At 50.6% G+C, this 12450-nt stretch overlaps 2 protein-coding genes across 4 annotated transcripts; both read right to left on the reverse strand.

Moving 5' to 3' along the window:
• Positions 1-225: 225 nt before the first annotated feature.
• Positions 226-5163, reverse strand: mge (translocase of outer mitochondrial membrane 22 homolog mge). Of its 3 annotated transcripts, none has more exons than XM_037218325.1 (5): positions 5053-5163; positions 3562-3689; positions 2677-2785; positions 1542-1669; positions 226-971 (listed from the first exon to the last, which is right to left on the reverse strand). In XM_037218325.1, the coding sequence occupies exons 2-5, from the start codon at positions 3667-3669 to the stop codon at positions 909-911; spliced, it is 408 nt and encodes a 135-aa protein (XP_037074220.1). In that variant the 5' UTR covers positions 3670-3689; positions 5053-5163; the 3' UTR covers positions 226-908. The 3 variants fall into 3 exon arrangements, with proteins under 3 accessions (XP_037074220.1, XP_037074218.1, XP_037074219.1); XM_037218323.1 differs by having other exon boundaries at positions 3562-3692; XM_037218324.1 differs by having other exon boundaries at positions 3562-3710.
• A 1453-nt stretch (positions 5164-6616) lies between these two features.
• On the reverse strand, positions 6617-9591 carry LOC119095318 (histone H3.3A). The gene is made up of 3 exons (XM_037218174.1): positions 9514-9591; positions 8961-9092; positions 6617-7761 (listed from the first exon to the last, which is right to left on the reverse strand). Exons 2-3 carry the CDS (start codon positions 9086-9088, stop codon positions 7479-7481), a joined length of 411 nt encoding a protein of 136 aa, XP_037074069.1. The 5' UTR covers positions 9089-9092; positions 9514-9591; the 3' UTR covers positions 6617-7478.
• Between the last annotated feature and the right edge of the window lie 2859 nt (positions 9592-12450).

Genomic DNA, 12450 nt, shown 5'->3' on the forward strand with positions numbered 1-12450 from the left:
TCTCTGGGTGAGACTGACTGTGGCCTCGTTTGGCCCGTACTGATAACCGCGCGATTTTTTTTCTTTTTTGATCCGACGATTACACCATGAGATACCAGGGGGAGAGGTACTTTTAGCCCCTCACTTCCGGTGATTACAGCCAAAGCACCCGCTGCGCCATGTTGGACACGTGATTCGCTGCAGATTACACAAAGATGTCTCCGATGGATAAGCACTGCCACGACAAACATATCTCTACATGTATTATTCGCATTCGTCATTCATTCGATCGCAGCTGCAAACGTCAATGGGCCACGCCCCAGAGCACGCAGTTCTCACGAATGCCCCATTACGCCCCCGGAACATGAGCACCCACACGGCCGGCGCCCGCCCGGCTCGCTCAGAACACGGACCCATCGCGTTACAGAGCGGCGCCCACCCCGACAGCGGGTCATGACCGTTGGGTTGCGCCCGTCCCGCGGGAGAACACAGCACAGTGACGATGCCGTGACGCAGGGAACGCGGCGGCGCGCGGCCCGGCCCGCGTGGCCGCACACACGCCACAGCTCGGAGGTCATGCGGCAGCGCAGAGGTCGGCAGAACTCGACACGCCACCCTGGAGCGGCCGCTTCGATGAGTACCCGGGAGACACTGCTGAGGCACACGTGTCTGACACATATGATACTAGCGAACGCCTGATCGATAATTTTGCCTGATCATAATTCACGATGATGGAGACCGCTCGCACCTGAGAGCAGTCCCTGCGTCACGCAGCGCAGATGTAACACATCCGATGGCGGACGGTGCTGAGTGTCAACGTCTGCCGGGCCGCCGGCGTCCCGCCGAGGGGCGGGGCCCTCCGAGCTACGCCACGCGGCCGGCGGAGCGGCGCCGTCGCTGACTGGCGCTGGCCAGCGGCGGAGGCGGAGCTACATGCCCGCCTGCTGGGACATCATGGAGCCGGAGACAGCAGCGTTCGGGCCCAGCAGAATCTGAGGCAGAAGGCACGGCGGCCATGAGCAGCCGCGCAGGAACTCGTCAGCTGTCTTGCCTCGTCTCGCATCGTCAGGTCTCAGGGACCCGTCAGGGATAATCGCCAGCTCTCAGGGACGCGTCAGGGACAGCCGAGACAAGACGCGTGGCGGACTGTGTGGCCTCCAGCACAGCAGCTGAGACGGACGATCCGTGTGGTGACAGGTCCCGTTGCGTTTAGCCGAAGAGCAAATACCGTGGGAACGATAGCTACGAAAATCCAGGGGGAGTATGGAAGAGGGGACGGGCGGTGCTCATGGTGAGAGGGAAATTCTAGATATATGAGGGAGCGAGTAAAAACGGGGACGGAACAGAGAGAGTGGTGTAGTGAATGAAGAAAATGACCGACAGGAAGGCAAATGGCGGGGTGGGCGAGATGAGCAAGGTTGGATCCGGTATTGAGATCATCGTGTGTAACTCGGCTGAGTGGCGAGGGTTGACGCCATGAACGCGGTAGACCATGGTGCCACTGCATACCCAGTGGCGGCAGTCACCATCGGAGCTCACCGGCCTGGCAGCCTGCCACCGACCTGTCTCTGTTGCTGTTTGTGCATCTCCTCCATCTGCGTGCGCTCGATCTCGAAGACTAGAGGCGCCAGCAAAATGGCCGCTGACGAGAAGAAGATCCATGAGGAAGAACACAGCAGGCCGTAGGCTCCTGGAAGCAGCAAGGTCCGCAGGTAAGTCTTCATCAACAGCTGACAGCACAGACAAAGCAGGTAACATATCCTTCCCTGAAAACATAAAGCCCAACATGTACACCCCTTCCATCCCATGCCACATCCATGCAACATAACACGACCGACCGCCTCAACAGAACTGAAAGCTGGCTTCAGAACTCATGAAACATTCACTGCACACAGAAACGTTATAAACTGCGACATCCACCGCCCCTGCCTGGAGACATGCGAGCCAGGTATGCAGAGGAAAACGATGTTCACTAGAACAGGCCAAAGCTTACTTATAAGGTGATTATGCCACAACACATGGCGACCGCTATCTGTGAAAATTAAGGTCAGCCCTACCGACCGTAAATGGCTGTCGCTTTTCTCCAGGCCCTAGACCTCGGATCGTCAGCGGAACCTTGGATGACGCTGCCCAGGTCACACAATTGACGCCTGTGAAGGAGCCCTGGATGACGCCGCCGAAGTCACACAATTGACGCCTGTAAATGAGCCCTCGATGACGCTGCCGAAGTCACACAATTGACGCCTGTGAAGGAGCCCTGGATGACGCTGCCGAAGTCACACAAAAGACGCCTGTGAAGGAGCCCTGGATGACGCTGCCGAAGTCACACAATTGGCGGCTGTGAAAAGGCCCTGGATGACGCTACCGAAGTCTCACAACCGACGTCTGTGAAGGAGCCCTGGATGACCTCACCTTGACGCCTGTGACGGAGCCCTGGATGACCTCACCTTTGACGCCTGCGACGGAGCCCCGGATGACCTCACCTTGACATCTGTGATGGAGTGCTAGATGACCTCACCTTGACATCTGTGATGGAGTGCTAGATGACCTCACCTTTGACGCCTGTGACGGAGCCCTGGATGACCTCACCTTTGACGCCTGTGACGGAGCCCTGGATGACCTCACCTTTGACGCCTGCGGCGGAGCCCCGGATGACCTCACCTTTGACGCCCGTGACGGAGCCCTGGATGACCTCACCTTTGACGCCTGTGACGGAGCCCTGGATGACCTTGCCGGAGACGTCCCGCACGGTCGCCGGCAGCATCTCGGTCAGCCCCAGCAGCCGCTCGCCCAGCGTCTCGTCGATCTGCGGCGGCACGGACGTCAGAGGGGCACAGGCCGCCGGAGTCGGCCACGGCACCGACCGCGCTCGCGCTCGCCTCTCGTCTCACACCACCGATAAGCTGCGCTAGCTACGCCTTTACCAAATGTGCATTAACCGCGACTGGTCGGTCAAGCTATGGTGGTGGCTGATTGTGCCACTTAACACAGCATCTGATCTGATCAGAGCTTGCATGAACTAAAAAATAAAGCAACAGTAGTTTCACTCCACCTCACCACGGCATACCTTAAAAGAGCATGGCAGCATGAAGGGCAGTCAGCAATGTCCTAACATCTGGTGATCACCAATTAACCACGGACATTCTGTACTGCAGACTGGCCCTGAGACAAGACGAACTCCGAAGACCAGCTGCCACAGCACGCGTTCGCCCCGTTGCTATATGCTGTGATAGACTTTGTGTGGAACGCACCTTGGAGACCTCTGGGTGCACTGGGTTTGGCGGCCAGCAGCCATTTCTCATGGATCTCGGAGTAAACCTAAGCAAGGCAACACCTAGACACCTGAGCATACAATGTCTGCTAGATGTCTGTATGGGTAGGGTTTATCGAACTAGCATTTATGACAGAAACATCAATCCACTATGCCAGTGGGCACCCACGTTGCACGCGTCCAGTGAATGCTCCAGCCCGCAACTCAGAACATGTCTGCACCTCTGACCACAGCAAGGGTCGCTGAATGAGCCAGCGAGTGGGTGCCTCGTCTGAAGCCAGAGTGGCCAGTGACCTTCGGCAGACACTCACATCGTCCTCAATGTCGGTCGGCTCCTCAGAGCCCGGCCGGGCCACCACCAGCGAGTCCTCCATGGCTGGTGCTGCTGGCTCTGCGACAGGCCCCGCCTGGTCGCCCATGATGCTCACAGGGTGTGCTGCTGCTGTGAGACAAAAACCACCTGACAAATACAGACATGCCTGATGTGTTGGAAGCATCAAAGGCCATGAACAGCACACTTCTACTTGATTGCTCACGAAACTGGGTTCAGAATAAACTCAAGAATCTGAGATTAAGGTTCAGTCGATGTTGGGCCGATACATGTGAACTTGCCAGTAATTAAGATGGAACTAAAACAAACATACTGGCCTACTGATACACATAAAAAGCATGGCTTACTCAGAATTTTTGTTCTGAGGCCCCATTTTTTGTGCACCTAAAAATATGCATTCCCAGGGCCAAGACCTGGTACATTACATTCCATAGCTACCTTGGGTATGCGTGGCATGTATGCAGGTAATTTCCACCCTTATGCACCATGCTGCTGGTATTGCTTTTGAATGAGAAGCATTCTACACATTATGTCTGGTACATTTTCCCATTTGAAAGCTTAATGTTTAAATCCTTAATTTTGTTAGGCAGCCAGCATGCCTTTACACATTAATTTTTAACAAGAAAGCCAGGCCAATAATATACTTACCCTGGGATCTACATTAGTACACAAGTACTAGTGCAAAAATTTACCAACTGTACCAGAAACTTTCAATAGTGATGCTGTGGATGGATAAACATTGATGCACTGATGCTCATGTGTGTGCTTATGTCCAGCAGAGTTACAATGATCCTTTCTTTATTTTTATGGGAAAAGCTTTGGGAGAAATGTTGTCCAATCTTGTTTGGCACCATGATGATCCCATGAAACATTAGCTCTTTGAGTTGAAATTGATGGCAAACATGCACCAACCTTTGAGCACTCTAATTTTTGACAGATGTGATGTGCAGCATATGCTGTGCAAAGCTGTTGATGCCACTTTGCCAGATCAGCTGTGCATGGTACCATGATGCAATCAAACAAAAACATATTGCGGGGCGTACTCCATGGGAAATTTTGTTGTCTGGAGCAGTCTTTTCAGCTAAAAATTATATCAATGGCCATAGCAAGCTCATTTTACCATATTTGACGCTCGTTGCAGTATCTGCAAGTGCGGAGCATTCCCTTTGATGCAAATATTTAAATTTTCTAAATGTGGCATCCAAAAATTATGACAACCACTGAAAACACAAAACAGGTTTGTCCCAGGGAAGGAATTACAAGGTTATGCACTGACATGATGATAGAAAACATCAAAATACCAGTAAAATGCATTATGGAAAGTATAGGTAATATTTCATACTGCAAAGGCCGGGAGACGGGACGGGATGGTAACGCCGGTGCAGGCCTTGCATTCCATAAAGTGATCCCCATCAAACAAAAATACATTCAATTGAGTAATTTTCCGTGGTCAAAACACTTTGACACATACCTGGCTAAAAAAATAAGAACAGAGAACGAATTTATAACGCTGTAGTCCGATATATATCCTCGGGACCACTCTAAATAACACCACCAGATACCACACGCAGCACGATGCGCGAGGGAGGTCACGTTTCAGTGCGCCACATTTGTAGCTTGGAAGCCGGGCTCCAGGCTATGATATTATGAAGGCGGCGGGGAGCCGGGGTCATGCCATAGTGTAACGTGTCTGCAATTTCACCGACCAAGGCCACAACCGCATTGCTTACCTGGTCCGTGGACGAACGAACAACATTCTCTGCGTGTTAGAATTGCGACAATAGGCTACTATCCTAATTAATCGCATATTTTTATGTGGCCAAATGTCATGCAGGGTATAGTGGAAAAAAAACAGCCACGGCTTTGAAGCGTGGGCCCCGCCAGTGAAGGGATAAGTATATGTATATCCGAGTCGCTAGAGACTCCTTGCGTGGTAAAGGGACATACCACGAGCACTTTAAAAGCTTAGCGAAGCATAAAATCCTCGGTTGTTGCACTTTGTAGTCATTATCATGGCACGCCACTCTGAGAGATCGCTTCGTGGCACCGACCTCCCAGCCGGTCCGTTGACGTCGACGCGAACCGTTGACGTTGACGTCCATGACGACCCTCAGGTAGCATAGACCAATTGATGCCACAGCCAGTTAGCCAGGTGATGAATCACTATTGCGCGATAGGGAACTGTTGCATCAGGATTAGTATCTTTCGCTGCACCTCCGTTCTGGCACCGGGGTGTTCAGGAGAACCCCCTCTTGCGCGGCATCGCACGCTGTACGTTCGAGTCGCGCAAATACGATCAATACGACTTACCAAACATTGCGTCATCCCGCGGGAAACTAGGAGCATTCGGGAAAGCAGCGCCCCTTGCAATTCCCCTTGCACGAACTGGTTGCGCCCGGCCAGGCCACAATTACGGACATGGTTTCGTATTTTGTAACCTCATTTTTGTCTGCGCGAAAAGCTGACGCTGCTGGCATTGACCGCGCCGCTGCGAGTCCGGCGACAAAATGGCGCTTCGCGCTTGAACAGCGCGGGTCGGGTTGCAGCCGTCACCTCCCGCACGCATTCGGCGACTGAAACCACCACTCGTACCATCTTCGCGTCACATTTGCTGGACGGTGAATGTGACTAACCGTGTGAACCAGCAGCCCGCTGCAAGTTGCACTCGCTCCAGCATCGTCCCAGCTATTTCTCACGCATGTTTTCAACATCGTGGTCTCGATACGTCTCCCGCCCACGCGCCCGGAGTCTGCTAAATGCGAGACGTTTACTTCCCGGACCATGATACGACGCAAGCCGTTACCCAGCGGATGCAACTCTGTGTTTCAGATAGCCGTAAGCCATCTATCTTGCCAAAATTTAACAACCCGTCTGAGCTGAATTTCGAGCAAAAACACTAGGCCGCTGGCAGCCGTTCGCACTGTTATTTAAACACAAACTCGAGCATTTCGGCACCCAAAGAAGCATTCGTGGCATTGTCTGCGCCGCATCCGTTACGCAGTGCACTGGCGCCGATTCACTTTCAGAATCATCCGAGTGAGACGCGATATGTATTACATCCAATCTATTCTCAGTCTGTAGAAATTTGGAGAGTTGGACAGACTTTTGTACTTGCACTTGAATCCAGTCTACCTCCAAATGTCCAAACAGATCTCTTACAATAAAAAAGATGCTCAAGCACACACCCACACATCCATGCTAGACAAAAACAAATGTTATAACTAAGTTTTAGGCAATCACGAGACCAACTATTTGGTGGCCAATGAAAAGAAACCTTTCCTAAATGAACATCTTGGCCTGAAACGATACATGCAGAGTGGAACAGCACTAACTATATACACGGATGACGTGAGGAAGACACGAGCAAATCACTTACATTAAAACAATTCTCAAGCATGTGCCATATTTTTGCATCCCGGAAAAAGAAAAAAATTCACCTCCTTGGACCGCTCAAGCGCAAAAACAGCACCGACATAACGTCCACACGGGGCTGTCATACTCGTGGAGATCGTCCTACACATTCGATGAAACGATACAAAAGAAATGATTCTACACCGAGTCACGCACACGACTGACACCAAGCGGCGCCTCCACCTCGCGGCGCTTTCCGCCAACAGCGTGACTGCCCGCCGTTCGCCCAACCGGACAGCCGGGCGGGGCGCAACTGCCGCGACAGAGGCCAACACCTGACAACACGGAGCCCCGACCATGTGTGTGGAACTGTGGGAGGTGAATAAATAAAACCTAGCTGCGCGCGCGCCGCAAGCGCGGGTCGCGGTAGGCCGTGCGCACGCGCGGACACATTCTCTGCGCGGACTCCTGGTTATTGGCAGTAGACTTTATGAGCGGGGCGGCGGCCAGTGGAGGGTGTTCGGGCGCCGATTTTGCGTCGCCAGCTTAGGCGCGCTCGCCACGGATCCGCCGGGCCAGCTGAATGTCCTTCGGCATGATGGTGACTCGCTTGGCATGGATGGCGCACAGGTTGGTGTCCTCAAAGAGGCTGACCAGGTATGCCTCGCTGGCTTCCTGCAGCGCACCGATCGCGGCGCTCTGGAAGCGGAGATCCGTCTTGAAATCCTGCGCGATCTCACGCACCAGCCGTTGAAACGGCAACTTGCGGATCAACAGCTCCGTCGACTTCTGGTAGCGACGAATCTCACGCAGAGCCACGGTACCAGGCCTGTCAAAATAGGTGTGTGAGAGCAATGTGAGAGCAATTATGGAACACTTGCAAAACAAAACCTCTATTCCTTTTCTCTTAGTAACCAATACAAATGTTCTCCATTTCATACCAGATGGTAGATGCCCCACACAACCAAGTGTGTCATAAACATTGACCATGCCAAGGTCATGCAACATTCACATAAAAATAGCAGTGTGATACTGCTCAAATTGCAGGGCAGCCAAACACAGTTCCTCAGGACCATTGTGAAGTTGAAAGGGCACTTGTGCACTTAATGGCATAAGAGCCGGCACAAAATGCATAAATGGTAGTCTGCTCTAATTACCAACCATTATGCTAGATCCCAACATGAAAGGAGAAAATATCCTGGCTGCTAGTGGGAAAAAACTTGAAAATAATGAGCAGCAACTGTCACCACAAGGCAGCCAAGGGGACATTGATACTGACAGTGAATAACTGCACCTCTGCTGACAATGCATTGTAATTTCCCATGCTGATCAGCTTTTCTAGACATGACCTGAACTGAGGAATGAAACTCAGCATTCTAAAGAAACAAGCCCAACCCCACTTATGTTTCCTGTACTATTATGTGACACATAAAAACCCAGCACTGCAGTAAGGCAAAAAGCCTAGAGGCAGCTTCATCAAACTGGAAAGGGGCACTTTTCCCATAAATGATTCAGGGAACAAGCAATGGCCTCTGCCTAGGTGCTCTGAACTTAAATTTATCCATGCATGCAAACAATGCAAATGACCAAAATGCAAGCCATTTTACACAATATTTATAGAACCCTACATAATGTGCATGTCCAAGCAAACAACTGGTCAATGCTGAGGTAGTTTTGCTTCAATAATTTACTACTGGTACCAGCAAGCTTAGAAAGAGTGGTGACAAGAAAAATTTGAGACGAAGGATTAAATTTGATTCTTCAGATCACTGCAATGACTGAAGTCTTGACCACAACAATGCCTTCTTTCAAGCAAGAATAGTAATTGGAACTGACTACAAAGTGATGATATATACCTGAGGACACATGCATTATGTATACACATATATAAACATTGACCACTCCCACCCACTTAGCATACAAATGGTCAATACATTACAGCTGCATTTTCAAATACCATTAATGCTAACAAGACTGTAGTAACACACCAGCAGCCAACACATCTTTGTCAAAGGCTGTTTCTCCTACCTGTAACGATGGGGCTTCTTCACGCCACCAGTTGAAGGTGCAGACTTGCGAGCAGCTTTGGTGGCCAGCTGCTTACGTGGGGCCTTGCCTCCCGTAGACTTTCGGGCAGTCTGCTTTGTACGGGCCATTTTTCTGGAACAGCAAAGAATGACAGTGAAATGTACTTGTGGCAGAACAAATCCAAAAATAACAACTATCTCCTCGTACAAGTCATCAGTGCGTGTATCACAAACCAAAACAATTAACTAAATCCACAACCACCTACCATGCACCACCGACAAGTCCGGAATCCACCACCCACGACACAAAAATTCCAAATGGCATGGAAACCTGACAACGGCCTGCAAAACGTAATCAAGCCATCCCTAGCCTCACGCAAGCAAAAATATAACTCAGCAGGTAGTGGCCAATCGTGGGGAAAGTGACAAGGCGACGACATCGCCCGTAACAAGGGCATAAGGCAAGTCACGTATGGGTGACAACGCAAGGATTGCTATTTTGTCGACAAAATACCATACCGACAGTGACCACGCCTTCTATTGCCTCAACTCACCCAAAATTCCTTGCAGATAATGCTCCTAACCAACTCCGCAACGGATTTCCACGCTCGCCGAACGGAATCAAGCGTTGAATGACGTCATCATATCCTTGCTCTACCATTGGTCAAAATAAAACCTACTCTGATTGGTTAGTTTGTCGGCGAGGCTTCGTATGATTGGTTGAAGTTTGTGTGTTGCATCATCCCCGGCGTTAAAATTTCTCTTTGTAGTAAATATGTATCGGCATTGCAGAATGTATTGTAAAAATGTTGTGCCTTTGGATAAAGTCTTTAGAGCTTTCAAAGTGTCATTCATCTTCTCAGAACATGTTATCTGCTACAAAGGTCTCGTTTGAAAGGAAATTCTTTGATGCTACCAAATCACATGCGCATGGTGCGATTTTAAACAACTGGGAAGTGAAAGTGACTCCATTTGGAAAGTGAAAGGATGCATGTAAATCGGCTCATTAGTGCATTTTCTCAGAATGGCTCCTCTGCTTAAATCCACTACGAACTATATGTACACAGAATGCCGCTCTAGTGTGAATAGACTCACCTGAATCGATTTACCTTGCATTCCGACGCCCCGTTGTGTGAATCCACTTGTAAGCAGATCTACACGAACGTGGCCTCATAGTTAGTCGACACAGATCTGAGTGGGTTTACTCAGGGGAATAGCTTTGCATATATACATAAACATATACATACATGTGTGTGTGTGTGTGTGTGTGTGTGTGTGTGTGTGTGTGTGTCCGAAAATAAACGCAACCTAGCTTACTAGCATCACTGGACGTCGAGGGTTCATTTACGGACATTTCGGTGGAAGAGGCCATGTGTATCCTGCTTGAAAACTTCCATCACCACTCACCCATCCCTCCTCCTAAAATGGCAGTCCTTCCGTTCCGGAGAATCTCCCGCGAGCCTATAGGAGAGGCACTATTTCAAGCACCGGATAGCAAACTCCACTGACAACAGAATGGGGTGGCCATGGGATCCCCCATGGGACCGCTCTTTGCCAATGCCTACACGCACCGCGTGGAAAATGCAGTCCTTCAAAATGCACCCCTCCGCCCCGCACATCTCGCGCGAGATGACGTTTTCATAGACGTTATTAACAGAAGCCAGCTAAGCGAATTAAACATTTCAATGGAACCTTCTTGCGGTCTCCGATTCGCTTACGAACTAAGTGGCACTAATCGCATTCCATTTTAAGACATAGATATCGCACCTGACCAACGACGATTCGTGACAACAATGCACAAAAAGTCAACGGATGCTGAACGGTGCCTCAGTGCTACAAGCCAATGCCCCGATCGGTGCAAGATCATTGTAGTGCGCTCTTGTGGCGCGTGGCGGAGCTATCTGCCGCGGGCCCCAAGCTGCTTTTTTCCAGCGTGCGAGTACGCATTTTGTCTGATATGTTTGGTCCGGGCGCTCGTTGCGTATATGGACGCTAGGACGATAAATAGGCGGCAGACGTATAAAAACACCTACCCCGTCGAAGGAAAGAGCAGTAGCAGCACAGCTACAAGGTACAGTTGTAGTACCGTGCAGAGGAGTCACGAATATGGGACCAACGGTGGTGGGAGCCCTAACGGCCTGGCGCAACGACGGCTGAACGCTTGGCGCCTTCATCCCTCAACCATAACGACTCATGTAGCTACACATAAGAGTACAGCACAGTCGGCTGTCGGAGAGACATTGAGACGGACAACGGTGATGCGAGACCGATATCGGCCCGGAGCGCCGACGGCTGGGCGCTCGGCGCCAACGCCTGCACAAAATGTGAGCCCGGCGGAGGAATCGCCGACCCTTCAGCGGTTCTCTGAACTCCCAGGCCCCTCTCTATGTTTTGTAACCTTGCGTTGTATTAATACACCTTAAAGAAACGAGCTCTGGAGCTCTGGAGGAATATTGAGCTTACGTACTCGCACCTCATGCCTGAACCGGTATATGTCGTGCACCTCATTTCGTGCCTGCATTGGACTATCGAAATAAACATATCTAACACACACATATGTCGCCAATATGTGTCGTTATATGACCTGCTGAACCTTGCCTGGTATTGCTCTATGCGTTTCAAGGATTAGTTTGTCGGAAGATAGCAGATCACTGAGTAATGTGCAGCCTGAATTTTGCGCCTTGAGCCAGGGCCCGTCGTAGTCAGGTTCATGTTTTTGATGCTAACACCTCTATCCCGCTCAGTTCATGTGCTGCGTACAGCCTGGGGCGACTGAGAATTCACATGCGTTCAGTCAAACCTTGTCATGACAGGATAAATGCGTCAGATATGCTTGATACAGTGACTCCTCGCGGGTAGCGATGAAGGTAGGCCAGCGCGTCACATAGACGAGGGCTCCTCGTGGGTAGCAATGGAATATTATGAGCCGATGAGAAATTCCGGCGGGCCGACGGGTGGTGTCGGCATGGTTGAGTAACGGCAGAGAGTGGGCGCTACGTGGTGCTGCTGCGATGAGCCTTACACCAGGATGCCACTTTTTATTGGGGACAAATTCCGAGGTATGCATGGTGCATAGCTAAACGGTTCCGCTCATGATGAAAGGGCTCTGATCACTGTACGTGAGCAGCCGTCTGAGTGTAGCGACCACATTATAGGCCTGCTTTAACCTATAACCTTTACTTAATATGGCCGGTGGCAGGTATGCGTGAGCCAGTGTGATACTTTGTTCTGTCATTGATTGCGGAATCCCAGTAGCCGACGTTTGCTGCCCATGTTAGGACGGAAGCACGTCTTTCGTCAAAGCCCATCTTTTGTCGATGAGCCAATGTATTTGCCATCATTTTGCAATCGCTCCAGGTTAGTCGACTTATGACACGGAATTGCCTCCATGATAATTACTTGCGAATTAAGACAGAGGGCCAATTAACCAACAGTCACCATTAACAATGGCATCGTATAACTAATCCGAGCAAGTATGATTATTACCGGTA

This window comes from Pollicipes pollicipes, unplaced genomic scaffold (assembly GCF_011947565.3).
Source record: "Pollicipes pollicipes isolate AB1234 unplaced genomic scaffold, Ppol_2.1 Scaffold_4219;HRSCAF=4965_pilon_pilon_pilon, whole genome shotgun sequence".
Taxonomy (NCBI): domain Eukaryota; kingdom Metazoa; phylum Arthropoda; class Thecostraca; order Pollicipedomorpha; family Pollicipedidae; genus Pollicipes; species Pollicipes pollicipes.